This window comes from Rhipicephalus sanguineus, chromosome 7, assembly GCF_013339695.2.
Source record: "Rhipicephalus sanguineus isolate Rsan-2018 chromosome 7, BIME_Rsan_1.4, whole genome shotgun sequence".
Lineage (NCBI taxonomy): Eukaryota > Metazoa > Arthropoda > Arachnida > Ixodida > Ixodidae > Rhipicephalus > Rhipicephalus sanguineus.
In genome coordinates, this window is record NC_051182.1 from 16,174,487 (window position 1) to 16,193,037 (window position 18,551).

The following is an 18,551-nucleotide window of genomic DNA, read 5'->3' on the forward strand; positions in this document are numbered from 1 at the left end:
ATATTACTCTGCTGATTACCAGGCTTTTCACGAGTCTGAGGGTGTCTTGCTCCCCAATCCCTGTCCGATTATGAGCCACCCGGGCTATCATGCGATTAATCTGCTGTGTTGTTTTTCTTATCGTGTTTAAAGTGTGGAGACATCTGTTGTTCGATTGTAGCCACATTCCCAGCACTCTTAAGTGTTGACCTCTCCGGAATAACCTTCCCCTCAAGCCTGATCTCGAGTTTGAGTCCCAGATCTGTTCTTTGTTTCTTGTTTTTTGTAAGGCGAATCAGTTCTGATTTCTCCGCCGAACACTGTAGTCCTCTTTGTTTCGTATATGTTTCTATTATATTGGCTGCCAATTGGAGCTTTTCCTCCTTTACATACGCTGACGTGACACGTGAGGGGGCAGTGTTGCAACAGACGGTGGCTTCTGCTCAGACCTCACGCAGGGTTGCAGCGGCTAAGCCTTCAACACCCCCCCCCCCTGGGTTTTCGCATTTTGTGAGCGAGTTGTGTGCATTTCAATGCACACAACTCGCTCTGGGGGCACTGTCAGTGTGATGCTAGGGGCCGCTTGATAGAGCGGTATCTCTTGAACTCTGGTACATGCCTTCCAAATAAAAAACAACCGACATACTACAGCACAACACACAATACCTACTCTGCTATAGATCTAGCAATCTGCTGAGCCGCTCATTTACACTGCTTAGATTGGGAGGTGGTTAAAAACTCCTACGGTAGTGATCACTTGCCTATCTGCCTCCAAACCACTAATCAACACTCTATACCACGTAACCCTCGGTTGTAAGTAGCATGCGCAGGTTGGGAAAAGTTTTTCGTGTAACTCGCATGCCTAGAAATGCTTTTAATGATATTAATGTAAACGATGCTATTGCTCAATTTACCGCTTTTATAGTTGATGCTGCATTAGAGTGTGTTCCCTTGAGAAATAGTGCCACAAGGAAAAAGTACGTTCCCTGGTGGAATGACCCGCGCAAAAATGCACTCAAAAAGCAAAATAAGGCATGGAGCTAGCTACGTGAGCATCCAGCTGTGGAAAAATTCGGAAACTGAGCAAGTAAAATCCCAGGACAGGCGCACTCATCATAATGCTAAAAGAGAGAGCTGGGTAAAATAATCTCGAGTATGAACTCGTGCACACAAAAAGTGAAAGTTTGGAATAGACTAAGAAAATGATCAGAGAAGCAGTTCCAAGCTTTGCCCTTTGTTCACAACAAAGGCAACAGCTTTGAAGACCAGGGAAATACACGTGAACATTTTGAGCGCGTGTCTAGCTCATCAAACTACTCAGCCAGTTTCCGTAAACAAAGAAATAGCATAAAAGAAAATACTGAACCATAAGCCTAGTAGAAAGGAATCGTACAACTGTCCCTTTGTCATGGCTGAGTTTAGAGCTTCCTTGAACGGTTGTCACAAGTCTTCGCCGGGAGCTGACAGAATCATGTTCATAATGATAAAACATCTCCATCCCGATGCGCAGATGGTGTGCTCTTGAGTCTCTATATCAAGATCTGGACTGCAGGATATATTCCTTTAGCATGGAAAGAGGCTATCGTAATTCCCATCTTAAAACAAGGCAAAGATCGATCTTGTATCTTCGATAAAATGTCCTGCTGGGCACTATTTGTGTGGCACTGTTTGTCAAATGCCCTGTGCAGTGTGTTCTTTTCTTCTCTTCTTAATTCCTTCCTTTTCCACTTTGCGCTAAAAAATGTCGTCTGGGATCCATCTTGTGCAGCGAGCTACCGGCCATAGCTCTGACAAGTTGCCTTTGTAAGCGATTTGAAAAGACGATAAACTGTCAGCTGTTATACTTCCTTGAAACTAATAAACTACTCTATATGTATTTTAGCGGTCCTGGGTTAAATAAATAGCACAATCGCATAACTTAGGAAAGACGGGTGTCGTCCACCATTTATTCCTATTCCAAACTTCTTCAAAGCAGGGCCGTTGTCACAAACTATGGCCTTGGTACACCTGAAACATTTGGCTTGGAGGAAAGCAATGACACTGTTGGTGTCCTCTCTCCCTGCCTTGGTCATGACCATACTTGTGCATTCGTCTATGCTGACCAGGAATGCATGTGTTTTCTTGTTACCTGTACCCTTCTTTTCTAGTTCTGCAAAATCCAAGTGAACGACTTCAAAGGCGACGTTCGAGTATTTTGGCGTTATCATTACATCTGTTGCCTTTAAGCTTCACTTTGTTCACTAGACATAGGTGACACGTACGGATGTAGTTCCTCACGTCCTCTTTCATATTTGTCGAAGTAAACCGTTTCAGGAGCTTTTCAGGCTTTGACGTATAGCTGTAGTAACCAACAACGGGGTGCTTCTGATGATCAGGTAGTCGTGACGGCTTCTGATAAAGAACTGCACCCGTTGCATAATGCGATGCGTCGGTATTAAGCACAAAAGGCATGGATACGAAGAATCGGATCTGATATGAGTTTCACTAGTTTGCTGTAAGCTCTTTCACACTCCGGACTCCATAGGAAAGGAACGTCTTTTCGCATCAAACGTGTGAGACACCTGGTTTTTGCCGCCTAATACTTTATGAAAGACCTGAAATGACCAGCTGGGCCTAGAAATATCCGCGGAGAATGGGCGTTGTATGGCTTCACCAACTTGGAAATCCTGTCGACTGAATCCTGCTTTGTGCTTTTTGTAGTCCCGTCAAGGACCCTGCCGAGGAACACAGTTTTATATTGAAAGGACACGCTGTTCTTGAAGTTCACTTTCAGCTGAGCTTGGCTAAGAGCACTCAGGATCTGAGAAAGGTGACTTTGATGCTCCTTTTCAGTCTATGAAAAATCTTTTGGAACCAGGCCAGAGAGTTCTTCCATCCAAATGGCAAGCAATGGTATTCAAACTAGTCAAATGGTGTGACAGAGGCGGTGTACTTCTTTGTGTCCATGGTCAAAGGAATCTGCCAGAAACCCTTGCATAGGTCAATACAAGAAAACCAGCAACATCCACCTGTTTCGTCAATAATTGTGTCTATCTTGGGCATGGGAAATGGCATCAGCTCCGTTTGTTCGTTTAGTGCCCTACTTTGCCTCCTGCGCCGGCATCATGTAATGTCATGTGTGCCCATATATATTCCATTCTGCGGCTCTCAAAGTGTTGAAATTTAGCGCCCGTGTGTCTTAAACGTGTTCTTTTCTGCCCTTGTCTGGTTGTGCACTTAAAACCTATTAGTCAATGCAAAGCATTTCTTTGTGCACTAAAGGCACTTTGACCATTTCTATCTACCTCTCGGTCTGTCCCTCCCTCCTACCCTCCTGCCTACTTCTGTACCTTGTGATTGGTACTTAAGTGAGGTACTTCTGTACCTCATTGTCATCTCCTTAAATTGACACACACCAAAATTGGCATAGGAGTACATGAGTGTATGACGAACACGATTAACAGGTCATGACATGAATAACAAGACAGGGCTGTCGCGTACCTTGTGAAACCTTTTCCCTCTCATCTGTAGTGCATACCCGCTTATCATGGCCCTTGGAATATGAGCATGTGCCACACGTAATTCACAGTCAATATGAACTCGGGAACAGCAAGACTTTCCCGTTGGGAGTGTTGTCTGTGAGCGACAATTCAGATGGACGCAAAGAATAAAGGCCTCAGTTCGAACTAAAATTGAACCTAGGCGCTCTGCGTGGCAGTCAAGTATTTTAGCACAGAGCCAGGACACTGCTTGAAACTGTGTCAGCAAACGACCCTCTACAGGCGTCATGTCGCAGTGTTGGCTGCCGCTTTCATAACAATGTAATGAACATTACATGTGTACTCCTATGACTCCACAAGCTGTAGTTAACGGTTGTTCAGCCTCGGAGCAATATGCCAACAAACGTTACTTATGGTATGCATATAGTCAATCACACCCTGTCGTTCATTAGGTTTCAATAGAACTGACATTCATGCTCTAATGAGAGTTTCGATGGTACTTCGGATATTAAGCTGCTCTTTAGACGTCAATGTAATCGACGTGTTTGGTAAGCCCAAGATGTGCACTCAACTAATTGAAGTGCAGAGAGATGTCAATCTACCTAACAATGCTTGGCTCAAAGCAAAAAAAAAAAAGTGGCGTAGGTGGCTTAATGACATTGACTCCCTCACCGTGTGAGATTACTGCAATTTTCTTACCAACCCATACCCCTGGTGGATTGCGACACGTGGCTCATTGGGCTGCCCCTGTCTGCAGATGGAAGCAGCCAACCAGTTGTTTCTGGAAGACCTGTCTCTGCGGCTGCTGTGTGTCCTTGCATTGGACAAGTTTGGGGACTTCGTTTCCGACCAGGTGAGCCCTGACTTGTGATAGTGTATACATTGCTTGTAAATGAACTGAGCGAGCATTTGCTTTCAATAATTTTTGTGGGATCTTGCTTGATTTGGCACTGGATGTGTCTCGAGGCTACAGAGCCCCTTGTGCAGTGCTGATTACTATGCTTGTGTGTGCTACTGCACTTTGGCAAACTCCTGAAAGTGCATACTGAATGTGCAGGTGACCCAGGAGTCTATGCAGATAATTTTCACTGGGTCACCCAAAAACATATATTAAATGAAGCTGTACTATATTTTTAGAGCCACACATCCAGCAGATGTGCTGCCACGATGTTGCTGGTTGGAGAAGTGTCCGACTACATCGGCCTTCCGTAAACGTTGCTATTTTTTGAAGTACTAGTTTGTTGCTGTGTTGTAGCACCTTGTGTCTGAAAAGTAGCAGAGAATTGAGGTGGCAGGTGTGTGAAGATTTCGGGCGAGCAGAAACTTCCCATTGAGGATAGTTGAGTCAAGCACAGGGTTGAGTGTACTCTGTGGGTGTCACCAGGGTTTCCAGGTCGAAAAGACAAAATATAGCCAAGAAATCGGAAAAACTAGCCACAAAGTAGCCAACTTGACCCAACGGCAGTAAAAGCAGCCAAAATTAGCCACACGTGTGTGAAAACAACTGCAACATTGCTATCCAAATGACTAAGTTCAGTAGCCTTTTGGTGGAAATGCCAAGAAGTGCAACAGAAACCCTTCAAAATCATAATTTCTGTAATTAAAAAATAAATTGTTGACCTTAGCAATCATTTCGTGCAGGATGATGAAGTTTCTTGTGCTGTTGCAGAATTGATTCTCCTTACATGCCTTGCATGACTTTTTAAAGTGCTTGAAGTACCAGCGACAATAAAAATGAGTACTGCATAAGTGTGCTCAAAATCGCAGTTTATGTGATAAATTGTAGTCACTTCCACAGTTGTTTCTCGCGTCATGACAAGTCGTAGCAATTCATATTCTCGAGTCGCAGTCCGCACCTAATCCTAAGAAACGACAGAAGCAGTTCGTCAGATATCTGATTTCTAATGGCGATGAGTGCAGAGCGCCTGGATGCGGAGCGCTTTCGGTTGTTCTGTTCACTTCCAATTAGGTTTAAAGTAATGTGCGTTGGGGGGCTAGTTGGTATGGCATTGAAACTGAAATAAAATTGCGCGGGAAGTGGAACGCAAGTTGAAAAAGTTGACAGGACGGGCGCAGACCAACAACTGAATTTATCGAAAACATCAAACTTTCACTTCTGGCAACTCACATTATTATCATGCACCATATTCAAAGCCATTTATCTAGCCTAAAAATTCTAGCTCTTTTTTGTGTAGATAAACAGAGGGGTCATTAACGCACTTATCTGAACCAAACCTCAAGATCACAGGCGCTTCCAATATTTCACGTGCCCTTTTTTCTCTGGCACGCCCCGTACACATTTGTTTCCTCAGAGTGGCTTGCAATTAGCGCACGACCTACAGTGTACCTCCAAGTGTTGTCCACTACCTGAACTTGCAGCATACGAATGCTCCAACAGGCGCTTATTCAAGCATCTTCCCATTTGGCCCACGTAGACCCTGTCACAGCTCAATGGGACCTCATAGACCACCTCCGTTTTGCATCTTACAAACTTGCGTTTGTAGTTTGTGCCGCAGTTGCCATTTTTCCTAACTCTCGTAAGGGCGCACACGCGGGACAACTTGCATGGCGCTGAGCAAAAAACATCCACGTCAAATTTCTTCGCCACTTTCTTAATACCATGCTGAAGATTGTGGATCTAGGGCATAACCACAAATCTTCACCTTTCTACTCCTACTGTACTGTCAGCACAAGAAGCTGCACTACACCTACAAGTGGTCTTCAGCAGTGACTCGGCTATTTAAGCACAGTGTCCAGAAAACCTGCTTCTCGGAATCTAGCCACCTGGGAGGTGAAACTGTCTCGGACTGTGTGGTGGCAGGACTTAACTAAGGATGGCCTTAGACAAGACTTGAAGATGCCCCTCTTAATGAGCTTTAAGCTGAACTATAGTGAACTATAGTGGGCTATAGTGAACTTCTAGTTCACTATAGCTGAACATTTCGACAGATTTGCCTGTCTGATTGGGTTAACTAATTAAGACTTTCAAGGCCACAAGTGTTGAAGATTGGGCGAGTTGGTTCGTCGTCCTTGAACTGGTATAGCGCATTACGGGGAAGAAGAAACGGCCGAGCAGACCGACACAAGAGGACAGAGCGCTAACTTCCAACTGAGCTTTATTGTGAAAATGCATCAAATATGTAGACTTGCGCAAGCATATAAAAAAACACCCTAACGCAACGCCAAGATTCGGCACACCATCGCACCGTCACACGCCACAGATTCATAGACAGTTTCCTTGATTAAGGAAGGCCACTTCATGTTCAGATAAAGCCAACGAAGGGGCGCTGATACATCTGATCCCAGCTCTTGCTATACAATGCGCTTCAATAATCTCTCGAGTGATTTGTGACGGGTGCTTTCTTACTATTTCACATTGTTCAAACATAGGGGAGCATCCACAATTGCGGCAGTGAATTCCAATGTGGCCCTGAATTGCTTTGTGAACATTATAATGGTGCTCTTTTAGCCTTTCATTAAGGCAGCGCCCCGTTTGGCCGATATACCTCTTTCCACATGAGAGTGGTATCGAGTAAACCACCCCCACTTCACATGGCACAAACCGAGTTTTGTGCTTAGTTGAGCAAACAGTGGCGCGTGATTTCAGGGGATTGACTGCTTTGCAAAGCCGCTGTAACTTATCAGGCGCCGAAAACACCACTTTCACACTGACCTTCTCCCCTATCTTTTTTAGTCGGTGGGAAATGTCATGCACATAGGGTAAAACCACGGGTCTTTTTCGGTCGTTAGATTCCGGCTGAGCCTCGGAGTTGCAGTCTTTTTTCATCTGTTTTAATAGCTTTTCAGCTATAGATGCCAGTAGGATAGCTGGGTACCCGGCACTCAAAAGCCTTTCAGCTTGAGCTGCAAAGCTGCGCTGCATGACATGATGACATGATTTCCTAAGAGGGTTGATGAGACAAATATTTGTGATGCTTCGCTTAACTAACTTGGAATGGGAAGAGTCATAGGGTAAAAGAGGTTTTCCAGTTCTAGGTTCATATAGCCAGCACACATGGTCAGGACAACAGCTTACGCTTTTTAGATTTGAATTTGATTCTTTCACCTGACCATGTGTGCTGGCTATATGAACCTAGAACTGGAAAACCTCTTTTACCCTATGACTCTTCCCATTCCAAGTTAGTTAAGCGAAGCATCACAAATATTTGTCTCATCAACCCTCTTAGGAAATCATGTCATCATGTCATGCAGCGCAGCTTTGCAGCTCAAGCTGAAAGGCTTTTGAGTGCCGGGTACCCAGCTATCCTACTGGCATCTATAGCTGAAAAGCTATTAAAACAGATGAAAAAAGACTGCAACTCCGAGGCTCAGCCGGAATCTAACGACCGAAAAAGACCCGTGGTTTTACCCTATGTGCATGACATTTCCCACCGACTAAAAAAGATAGGGGAGAAGGTCAGTGTGAAAGTGGTGTTTTCGGCGCCTGATAAGTTACAGCGGCTTTGCAAAGCAGTCAATCCCCTGAAATCACGCGCCACTGTTTGCTCAACTAAGCACAAAACTCGGTTTGTGCCGTGTGAAGTGGGGGTGGTTTACTCGATACCACTCTCATGTGGTAAGAGGTATATCGGCCAAACGGGGCGCTGCCTTAATGAAAGGCTAAAAGAGCACCATTATAATGTTCACAAAGCAATTCAGGGCCACATTGGAATTCACTGCCGCGATTGTGGATGCTCCCCTATGTTTGAACAATGTGAAATAGTAAGAAAGCACCCGTCACAAATCACTCGAGAGATTATTGAAGCGCATTGTATAGCAAGAGCTGGGATCAGATGTATCAGCGCCCCTTCGTTGGCTTTATCTGAACATGAAGTGGCCTTCCTTAATCAAGGAAACTGTCTATGAATCTGTGGCGTGTGACGGTGCGATGGTGTGCCGAATCTTGGCGTTGCGTTAGGGTGTTTTTTTATATGCTTGCGCAAGTCTACATATTTGATGCATTTTCACAATAAAGCTCAGTTGGAAGTTAGCGCTCTGTCCTCTTGTGTCGGTCTGCTCGGCCGTTTCTTCTTCCCCGTAATGCGCTATACCAGTTCAAGGACTTTCAAGGGCTCCAACCAAGAAATGGGTTTATTTCCCGACGTTTCGGAATCAATATACAGTCTAACCCACTTATAACGATCCCACATATAACGATCTATCGGTTATAACGACCGTATTCAGGTGCACTTACGATTTTCCTATGCTAACCATTGAAGCTGCGTCCAGATATAGCGAACATTTTTCAAAGCCTCCTACTTTTACAACGAACACTTCAGACACGGTCGCGGTAAAAATATGGGGCATACGAAGCGAAAAAAAGTTAAAACATGCCTTCTAAAGCGTGACAGGGGCGCGCACTCGCGCGTGCCCCGCTCCAGTTTACTCGCGACTAAGATGCCCACGATCGGCGAGCACCGCACGCAGATTTCGGACGCTGCGAGCGACGTCACACACTTTCCAGGCGTTTCTTCAGTGGTAGAATGGCAGTGAGGGAAAAAAAATACTAGGCAGCATGAAGCCTCGCGGTCAGCTTTCGCACAGTAACCTTTCCTGACGCGGTTGTCTGCAGCTACAACCGCCTGCGATGAGGAACGCAAGAAGGCGTAAATGCAAGAAGTGATAACCCCAATAACTTTCTATCGCAAAAAGGTTCACTGCGTCCCTAATCTCGTCGACGCCACAATATGCCGCGAAAAGTCGTCCGTCTTTTCGGTAACGGCAGAGACCGGTCGATCGGTGATTACGACTTCCACGCGATTGCGGCGATGCCTTCGCGGATAAGCATCAGAAAAGAGCGAAGGCGAGGTGGCGGCCGTCGATGAACGTGCCATTATGCCTTATAGCCGACAACCTTATCACAGTCATCTGTAGATATCTGCTCAGCTGCGCGTGTGGCGTACACCGTACACTGCGGATTGACGGCGGTACGGGCGCGCCATGCTTACCGCCGCGTCGTGCGAGACCGCTTTAAAGTGCGCGTCGCTTTGTAGAAACGAAAGTAGCTCACTGTTGTTGAGCGGCGCGGGCACTGAGAATCGTCGGTGCACTGACAGCAAGCGTATACTGCATGTTTGACTAGGTGACAACTGAAGTGCGCCGCGCATCGTCGTGCAGGGCCGCGAGAGCATCGCGGAGAAGTAGAGTGTGCGTTGCTTGGAAAATGCTTGTTTTCGCTGCGTTGAACGAAGAGGCTCCTCGCCGCACCCGTGTACGGTCCTGAGTGAAGCTGGCACGAAGAACGTACAAACGCGCGCATACAGCATCAGCAAGCGGCTCGGCAGAGACCCCGCGACCCGAGTAGGCGACGCGCTGCACACAACTAGCCAGGGATGATCGGCTCCACGTCGCGGTACTGCGCTTCGGTGAAACGATGTCAGCTCATTGCAAAGGCGGTTAATTCACTCGTGAGCACGCAGCCATCGTCACTTCACAACGCGAAAAGGCTTAGCTCGTCACCGAAGGGGTTGTTAGCACTTTATTAAAAGTGCATAAAGGAAAAAAAAAAAACAGCTTGGCCGCTAAGCGCACGTTTTTAAGGGCGAGTCCATATACAACGAACTACTGATATAACGACTACTTTTCGCGACACTTTCGAGTTCGTTATAAACGGGTTTGACTGTACATTCACGGACTAACCACAGCAAGAAAACTAAGTCGCGAGTGAACTAAACCGTCCGCAGCCGCCCCCAGCCCATCAATCCTACGCAACTGCAGCAGCCGCAGCAACCACGACCCCTTCAACACTCTCACCACCAAAGAAGACGCGCCTTCCCTCCTCCTCCCTAGCTGGTTCGTGAAAGAAGTTAAGAGTTGCACCTCGACACCTCCACTGTCACTCCCCCTGAAGAAGGAATCGAGTTGATTCCGAAACGTCGGGGAAATAAACCATTTTTTGGTTGGAGCCCTTGAAAGTCTTAATGAGCTTTGAGTGGCAAGAATCACACGGTGGCGAGATCGTGGCTGTACACCCAGCACATGTGGTCAATATCCTTGCAAAATAGTAGTCTGGTGTCTAAAAGCTGCAGACTCGAGTTCTCTGGCAGTTCAAAGGCAAAATTCTGTTTCTTGGCTGTGGATTTAAAAACTTGAAGGATGTGCTCAGCTACCTCTGCAAGGTTATTGTCAGAATGAACACTTAAGATTAAAAAGTCGTCGACATATCTGAAGACGCGAGCAATGCGTTCATCGGTAAGCGCCCGCAAAAGTGAGCAATCTAAATCAGCCAAATAAATTTGTCAAAAATGGCGCTATGCTAGACCCAATAAGGGCTGAGACAGCTGCACATATTGCGCATTTTTGATAAGATTCCGTTTTCCTGCGCCAAGCTGCTCCTAAAGCATAAAAACTGCAAAAATTGTGTCGAGCTGCTCCAAAACAGCCTCAAAAGCAAGAATTTTGATCCCCACGTCAGCTTCATTGGGGAAAAAAGGCTGAGTTAACGTAATTTTCCAAGTGGCGCCGGGAATACCAGGAAAATAAGACGTCCTACTGTCGCTTAGCGAAAACTACCGAGTGGCATGCGTAGCGAGGTTGACTATCAGGTTCTTTGTTGTGTGTAGCATGTTCCTCCGGTCACTGCGGTTTTCGTGTCAACACTGCTGCGTGTAGTCACCTACGCGCGTTTGCCGTGAGCGAGTACCGTATTTACTCGATTCTACCGCGCCCTCGATTGTAACGCACACCCGTTTTCCGCGAAAAAAAAAAAAAAAGTTGTCACCCTAAGAGGTGGCACTTCTCCGGATCTTTAAATAAAGTTCTTCGTACCGTAATACATCGATTGTAACGCGCACCCATTTTTTCGTGAGAGAAAAGAACAAAAAAGTCCGTAGGAGTCAAACTTTGCACATGCAGAAGAACAAGTATTTGGGTTTTAAAGAACTAAAGTTTCGAAAAAGTAAAACACAAAGTCAAAAAGCGAGCCTTGCCGCTAAAACTGTCACCACTACGGCGGCGATACGAGTCGCGTAATGGATCAGTCCTCGTTGCTGTCGGACAACTCCTCGTCGCTGTCAACGCTCTTCGATTTCGGGAAACCGGCCCTGCCTTGGTCCACTGAAACCTTGTCGTGAAGCTTTGCTGCAAAAAATCTTCTGCTTCTATTTGTGCCAGTTTTGCACGCACGTTGCGGGAACTCCGAACGACCGCGATGCGGCCCGATTTCCGTCCATCTCAGCGCATGTAATAACTATTCTTTTAAATGCTGCAACGTGGTGCACTCGTCGAGTATTTGAAGTCGGGACTTCCATGCCGTCGATGCGAACGCAGAACGGGATGACAATCTCCTCAGCACACGTACGAACTGAAACAATAATGGCAGAAATGGCCAAGGCGCGTAGGAGGCGGCCATTTTGAAATGCCGATGGCAATACGATAACCGAGTTTCTTTTTTTTCGGTACTCGATTCTAACGCGCATGCGATTTTTGGACTCGTTTTACCGGAAAAAAGGCGCGCGTTAGATTCGAGTAAATACGGTACCTTGTTGTGTCAACTAGCCTCCTGCAGGCGACGCATCTCCGCGATGCTCCAGCACATGGGTTCTCAAACTGGGTTCCGTGAGGGACCAGAACGAATGCAACCCGCTCCTGTTTTACCCCCATTAGCAACTAATTTATTTATTTAGACAAGCAAACTTGCATTGCATTTGGCATTTAAGGAAGCCATCGCACGCCACATCCGCACATCGAGTAGCGAGAGACCCACGTGGTAAAAGCACTAAAGACTCGTCATCTAGTGCGCGCCATGAAACTTTCATGATTTGCGGACCCGTGGTGACAGAACGCACGGAGAGCTGGTAACTCATGCTCGTGAGCGTTCACACCAGTTAAGCGACATTAACGGGCACATCGGCGCTTTATTCGTGGCTCATGGCGCGTTGGCGATCACGTGGCACAGTTTCCATACACGGTGATTTGCCACTGCTCTAGCTATGTCAGTTTTGTAAACAAAACACGCAACAAGCACTTTGATACACGTACAAGGCATCGCTTCACGCAGGCTGTGGGCTACACGAGCATTTATGCTTAGCTTTACGACTGGTGTATCGGTCGACAGCTGTATCGCTGTGTGACTGGCATGCCTCCTTTTTTTTTTGTTTTGGAACAAATAAAACAGACCTCTGTACGTCCACGCCTCGTTTATTTGAACACATTGCTTACACTGCGCGGTGCCTGAAGCATGCGACTCGCGGCGCGGCGCAGGGGGGAATCACAAGTCTGTGCATTATGGGGGGTTCTACATCAGCGGCGATGGCCTTCAATATTAAAGAAAAGAGAACAGGCCAACGAAGGCAGTGTTAATACTGTAGTTGCGTTGAGAGGCGTTATCCCCCCCCCCCTTCGATTGTCTTCTGCTCAAGAAAAAGGGGTTCTGCGGCACTCTGGAAAAGCCGTTTAGGGTTCCCCAAAGCTAGAAAGTTTGAGAACCCCTGCTCTAGTGGTTTTGCACGAGAAGGCGGCAGCGAGCTGATGTGATGCGCGTTTGTGTCGTCCCCCATTAAAAGCGTACAATACGGCGCTACTCTTGCAGTACCACACACGTGCGTTTGACGAGATAGTCAGTGCGGCGAGGTCTCTTGGCACCCATGCCGCACTCTTGAAGGTGGTCCTGCACGAGGTGGCAGGGAACGGCGGTGCAGCATGCTTTTGTTGTCGTCTGTTAAAAGCGTGCAGTACACTTGACGCTATGCCAACCACGCGGCCGAGCATTAGTTGAAGGCGCTTATCGTTACGTTCTCCTGACAAAGAGTAACACTAACCTAAAGGAAGCTGTTGGGAAGCTTGAAAAGCTAAGTAAGCAGACGAAGCAGTAATCTGCTAAATCATATCACTGATCCTAATCAAAGGCGTGCTGCTATGTAACTACAATGCTTTGCAACCACAATTTAATTTTTGATAAGTGTGATGCTTTTTCGTTTTTTTTTTCTTTGTATTTTTTTCTTCAAATGTTTGAGGTTAACCTAGTTTCCAGAACCTTCATTCAATTATTTCATGTTTATTACATGGGCTAGATAAGGTCGCGTGGTATGTAAATAGGTAGTGTAGTTCATACCTGGCGATAATCTGTTGTTTCTCCAAAAGCTGTTTCAGTGTCATGTGTATTCTAAGCCAATTAAAATATGTACTTGTCCCCCCAAGTTGCTACAAATTTGTTTTTTCAAGCTCCTAGGACGACACATTAAATGCCGCTAACTGCTCCAAATCAAGGATCTTCTGCTCCAAAATCAAAATTTTGCTGCTCCAAAAACTGCTCCCAATTCAGTTTCAGCCGTCTCACCCCTGACAGTGCAGTGTCGGTATTACCGAGCGGATATGCATCGGACGTAGCAGTTAAGCAGCATGCCTATGTTCGCGTGCCGATATCGTCAAGATGTATTAAATATGAGCTGGAACACTGAATTCATTCTAAAAGGCATGGTGTGCAAACACAGATACAAAGGAGAAGTCAAGACACCACAGACGCAGAATAAGAACTGCAAAGGTGCACAGCGTCGAAAAAAGAAAAAAAAGAAACGAAATCTTACCTGGTATCAATCTGGCACACGTGGGGGTCTACATGACGTAACTGTCAAGGCATTTGATTTCTTCTTATGCAAATTAATCAACGATTAACTCACGCATGCGCTATCACTGCTATCGATATGCCCTGCCTCAATCATTGAACGTGTTTCTTCATTTATGTGCCGGTACAAACCTGAGCATACATCGAACTTCGACGTGCACTTACATTCTTAGCAATGTAAAGAAAGATTAGGAGGTGAGCCTCCGGTTAGCGATCTCTTATGTTCCAATAACCTCTAACACAGCGGCCCGTCTGTCCTAAGTGGAACCGGCCGCTGCTAAAAGGAACCTTATACACCACACCTGTAGCAATCAGTGAATTTGTTGGTGTGTTTTATGAAACAAATGTCGGTCCGCATCTTATCTATTACTCACTCATTCTTTCTCTGCACAGTGGCACAAATCTTACCTAGCCTGTGAGATACGCAATGAATTTAAGGAATACTTATACGACACGTTTTTTCATATTGAATTTCTACAACCATGCTCGGACTTCAAAAAACTGACTTCTTTAAACGTTCAGCAGCAGTGGCCACTGCAATGTGAGGATAACCTACATCTAAAAGATGTAGGTTAAAGATGTAGATGTCGGTCATCTGACGGAATTCATGTTTACTCAACGATTACTTGTAATCACCATGATCTTCCATATCAAGTCCAAATCGAGATTACATCACCCCGCGCATGTGAAAGCGCATGAGCACTGTCAACGAACAGGGCTCAAGCAGAGATGAAATGAGCTGACCATCTTCGTTGCACAATGGGCACATGGAGATAGGAGCCGGAGGGTTGGGGAAGGGGGGGGGTGTAGTTTGACAGGAAGTGCATACTTTGTAATAACGGGTGTGGTCGCGTGTGCGGCGGTGTCTTTGGAGGGAATCAGCAGACGGCTCATACCTTGTAGGGGCTGTGCTCTTATAGCAAAACTTCCGTTGAAGCCATATATCAGCGGCGGATCCAGAGGCGGGGGTAGGAGTGATCCCTCCTCCCACCCGCCCAAAGCCTGCAACCCCCGCCCTCTCCCTTCAGTGCCTGTCGTCCACCTCCTTATTGCCTCCCTGTTGAGTTTGCGCACTTTGTCAGGTTGCTTTGCCTACCACTGCCCAAAAAGGGTAAGGAGAATCTTGTCCCCGCTCTCTACCTCTCTCCTCATCGCTCCACCCTTTCCTGCCTCTGGCAGCAGCCTTTGTACTCCTCTCCACCTCCTACCCGATCTGATTATGACCCTGAGCCCCCCTTAAGCTAATCACCTGGATCCGCCTCTGAGCCATACATAGATAGGTCACCTCTCTTACGGGAGCAGCTGCGTTTCCTGAAGGAGTGAGTGAGCTGCTAGCTTATATTTGTATAAAATTCCTATTTCTTGCTATTGGAGTCATTATCTTGCCCTCGCGGTGAAACTGCAACTCTTTTTTTCTAACGTGCGACGGTTTTCGAAGTTGCGCGTGCGTGTAGAACAAATGGTTCGGCTGGGCAACATGATCACATCGGCATCGCACTGCTCTGGGCAACGCGCGAGGTTTTGATGACAAGCCGCGGCAGCACAATAATTGCAATTGCACAGTGCGTTAAACCTGCATTTGACACTTTGGCAAGGCATGTAATTGTGATTGCTGCACCTCAGGCTCAACAAAATTGATTCTTTTTCACACAAGAAAAAAAAAATGTTTTTTCAGGTTGCCATATTAGTCGAGCATTCTTGTGGCATTTTCAATGTAAAATGAATCCTTTGGTAACTATGCCTTTTATGAGAGGTCAAATTTCAGTTTAACAAAGTTTCGATATAATGAAGTAAAGGGCTGCTTTTACCAACTTATTGAGATTTAACTGTACTCTACTATTCAAATGGGATTAAGTCATTTTTTATTTTTAATGTGCATACTAGAGAGAGACATCGAGCGACATGGTATCTACCCATCTTCACATAAAACAATGTTGTGTTTTACTCAGGGAATTTTAGCAAAAACACTAAGGGAAAACCTGGAAAACTCGGGGAATTTAGAAATGCCAACTTGGTAGACACGCTGAGTATGATCTTTAGGAATTTCAGATTGTTAAATGAGTTTTGCTTGGATAACTTTCGCATACAACTAAGTGCAACTTTTTTTTATAGTGAAAGCTCTTCATGACATTACAACAGCCAATTTTGATGGCCTAATTGTTTGTTACCACCATGGGAGTTGGTACCCACACCCTCTGTGTGGCAGTTGAGTATTCCACCACAGAGCCAGGCCAATGCTTGAAACTCTTTCGCAAAAACACCCTATACAGGTGTCATGTTGGGTTTTTCCCTAATAAGGGCGAGACACAGCATCAACAAAGTGCACATAATGCCTTACAGATGTGTAGTGGGTTCTCACTCTGCACAGAAGTACAGTCAAACCTCGTTACAACGAACACCACATTAACGAACATTTCAAATTAACGAACTTTTAAGAAATCCCGTGCCGACTGCTTATAGTTTCAATGTAAAAATATTTCACTACTACGAACTCACAATAACGAACATTTCAGAATAACGATCGTTATTTAATTCCCGTGTAATCTTAACAACACCTCATTACTACGAACTCATATCCCGAAATGCGAGGATTCTTAGATTTCAGTGCAGCAGACGACGCAGCGCTCGCCTTTGCCGCGCCCGTGTGCGGCAAAGGCGAGCGCTGCGTCGGCAACATTTCAGAATAACGATCGTTATTTAATTCCCGTGTAATCTTAACACCTCAGTACTACGAACTTATATCCCGAAATGCGAGGATTCTTAGATTTCAGTGTATCGGTCATGGCAGTCGGAGCTGTAAGGTGGCAGACGACGCAGCGCGAAGAGCGGATGCCCTCCCGCAAAAACCAGAGATGGCGCGGGAGGAGAAAGAAGCGGGAGAAGAATTTTTTTTTCCCTCGGTTGCGTAGGCGACAGCGCATCAGGTTTTGTAAAGACCCAACCGCATGCATTGCACGCGACTTTCGAGCGAAGGCGACTGCGACAAACGGGCTCCGTCGCGCTGTCGCGACGGGAGCACCCACGTGTTCGCGACAAAGTGTCGCGGTTGCTCTATTGAAAACTATTGCGTGCACGCAGGCAAATTACGAAAAAGAATTACAGAGTAGATGAATGATAACATGCCAAATTTATTATTGTCTTGTTTGAGATAAGGATGCCATAAAAGCGTTTCGCGACTTTCTTTTTTCGCAATCTTATGTTTAACCGCGACAGTAGTATCTGCTGTGATTCCATAGGGCGCCCGGAAGCGTACGCTGCCTACGCTACGTCGCACTTTGCAAACTGTGTTATGTTGGGGTTAGTCCACGAGGCGCACCTCGACAACGTTTCTTCTTGCTGTCATGGAACGTTTAAGAAAAGCCGCAGCGCCTCACATCGTTGCTTCGCAGGGAGAAGGGCTACCGGGGGTGTGGGGCTACCTCACACGACGACGATGTTGACATTGCAGCAAGCTACCACCGAAACATAAAACGAACCGTCGATCGAAATTAAAGACAAAATACGGCCGCTGCCTCGCTCTCCGCGTGCGATGGGACTGTAAAGAAGGTACCGTATTTATTCGAATATAGGTCGACCTTTTTTTCCCAAAAATGTTGCCCATAATCAGCTATCGACCTATATTCGTGACCAAAGAATCTCGACCTATATTCGCGATCAAAGCGACCAAAAGCACCGCACCTATGCCGTTCAACTGCCGCGCCTGCTGTTCTTCAAGCAGTTCCTGCTACATACGCACATTATATACCATAAAATCTGGTATAAAAACCGTACCCGCTCGCTTTTTCCGACTAAGTAACTAAGAAAAAAAGAGTTATTTGTGCAATAGCTGCACACCGCCTTTTCAAAGCCCCCGCGAAATGCAGCCGCTCCGCCATGTTTGCGCTGGAACCCGTGATTTCCCTAGGTAGGCCGTGAAGTCCCTAGCCCCCTAGCCGTGCTGCCTGCCGACGCGCAGGCGCACTGGCACTGGCCTAAGGCCTCACTCTTTGTTTGTTGTTTGATCTGACGTGACGGTTCGCATTTGCAAATGCGCGGTTGCGAAGGTGTCACGTCGGTAGCGCTACACAGCTGACTTCAAGCGTCAAGTGATACTTTTTGCCGAGAATTCCAGCAATTGTGCCGCTCAGCGTGAGTTCGACGTAAAAGTTGATTAGGGGTTGGCGGAAGCAGCGGGACCGACTGTTCGCGTGCAATGGATGGCGTCGTGCTTTTCGCGGCCCAGCAACTGGCAGGCATGACGCTCTTGAAAAAGAACTGAGGCTCCGGGCGTCAAGGAGGCCCTGCAGAAGGCCAACAGACCTGGTCGTCATACCGCTAGGTATGACGTCCCGGCTACATTAAGGACCGGGTGGCGAAGAGTTACAAAGAGTGGCTTGAAGGAGCATGCTGCAATGACACCGACGGGACGCCGCGAGAAGGGCTTCCCTCAATGAAGTTGCGACGTGGGTGAAGGACGCGCGGAAAGACTTGCCAGCGGAAATTATCGTGACTGGCTTTAAAAAGTGCTGCATTTCCAACGCAATCGATGGCAG

General features: G+C 46.5%; 1 protein-coding gene across 1 annotated transcript in view; it reads left to right on the top strand.

Annotated features, from left to right (window-relative positions):
* The window catches only part of LOC119399311 (TATA-binding protein-associated factor 172-like), a 374,345-nt gene that overhangs the window by 84,582 nt on the left and 271,212 nt on the right, over nt 1-18,551 (top strand). The window contains 1 exon segment of the mRNA XM_049417333.1: nt 4,216-4,311. Coding sequence (XP_049273290.1) covers nt 4,216-4,311 — 96 coding nt within the window.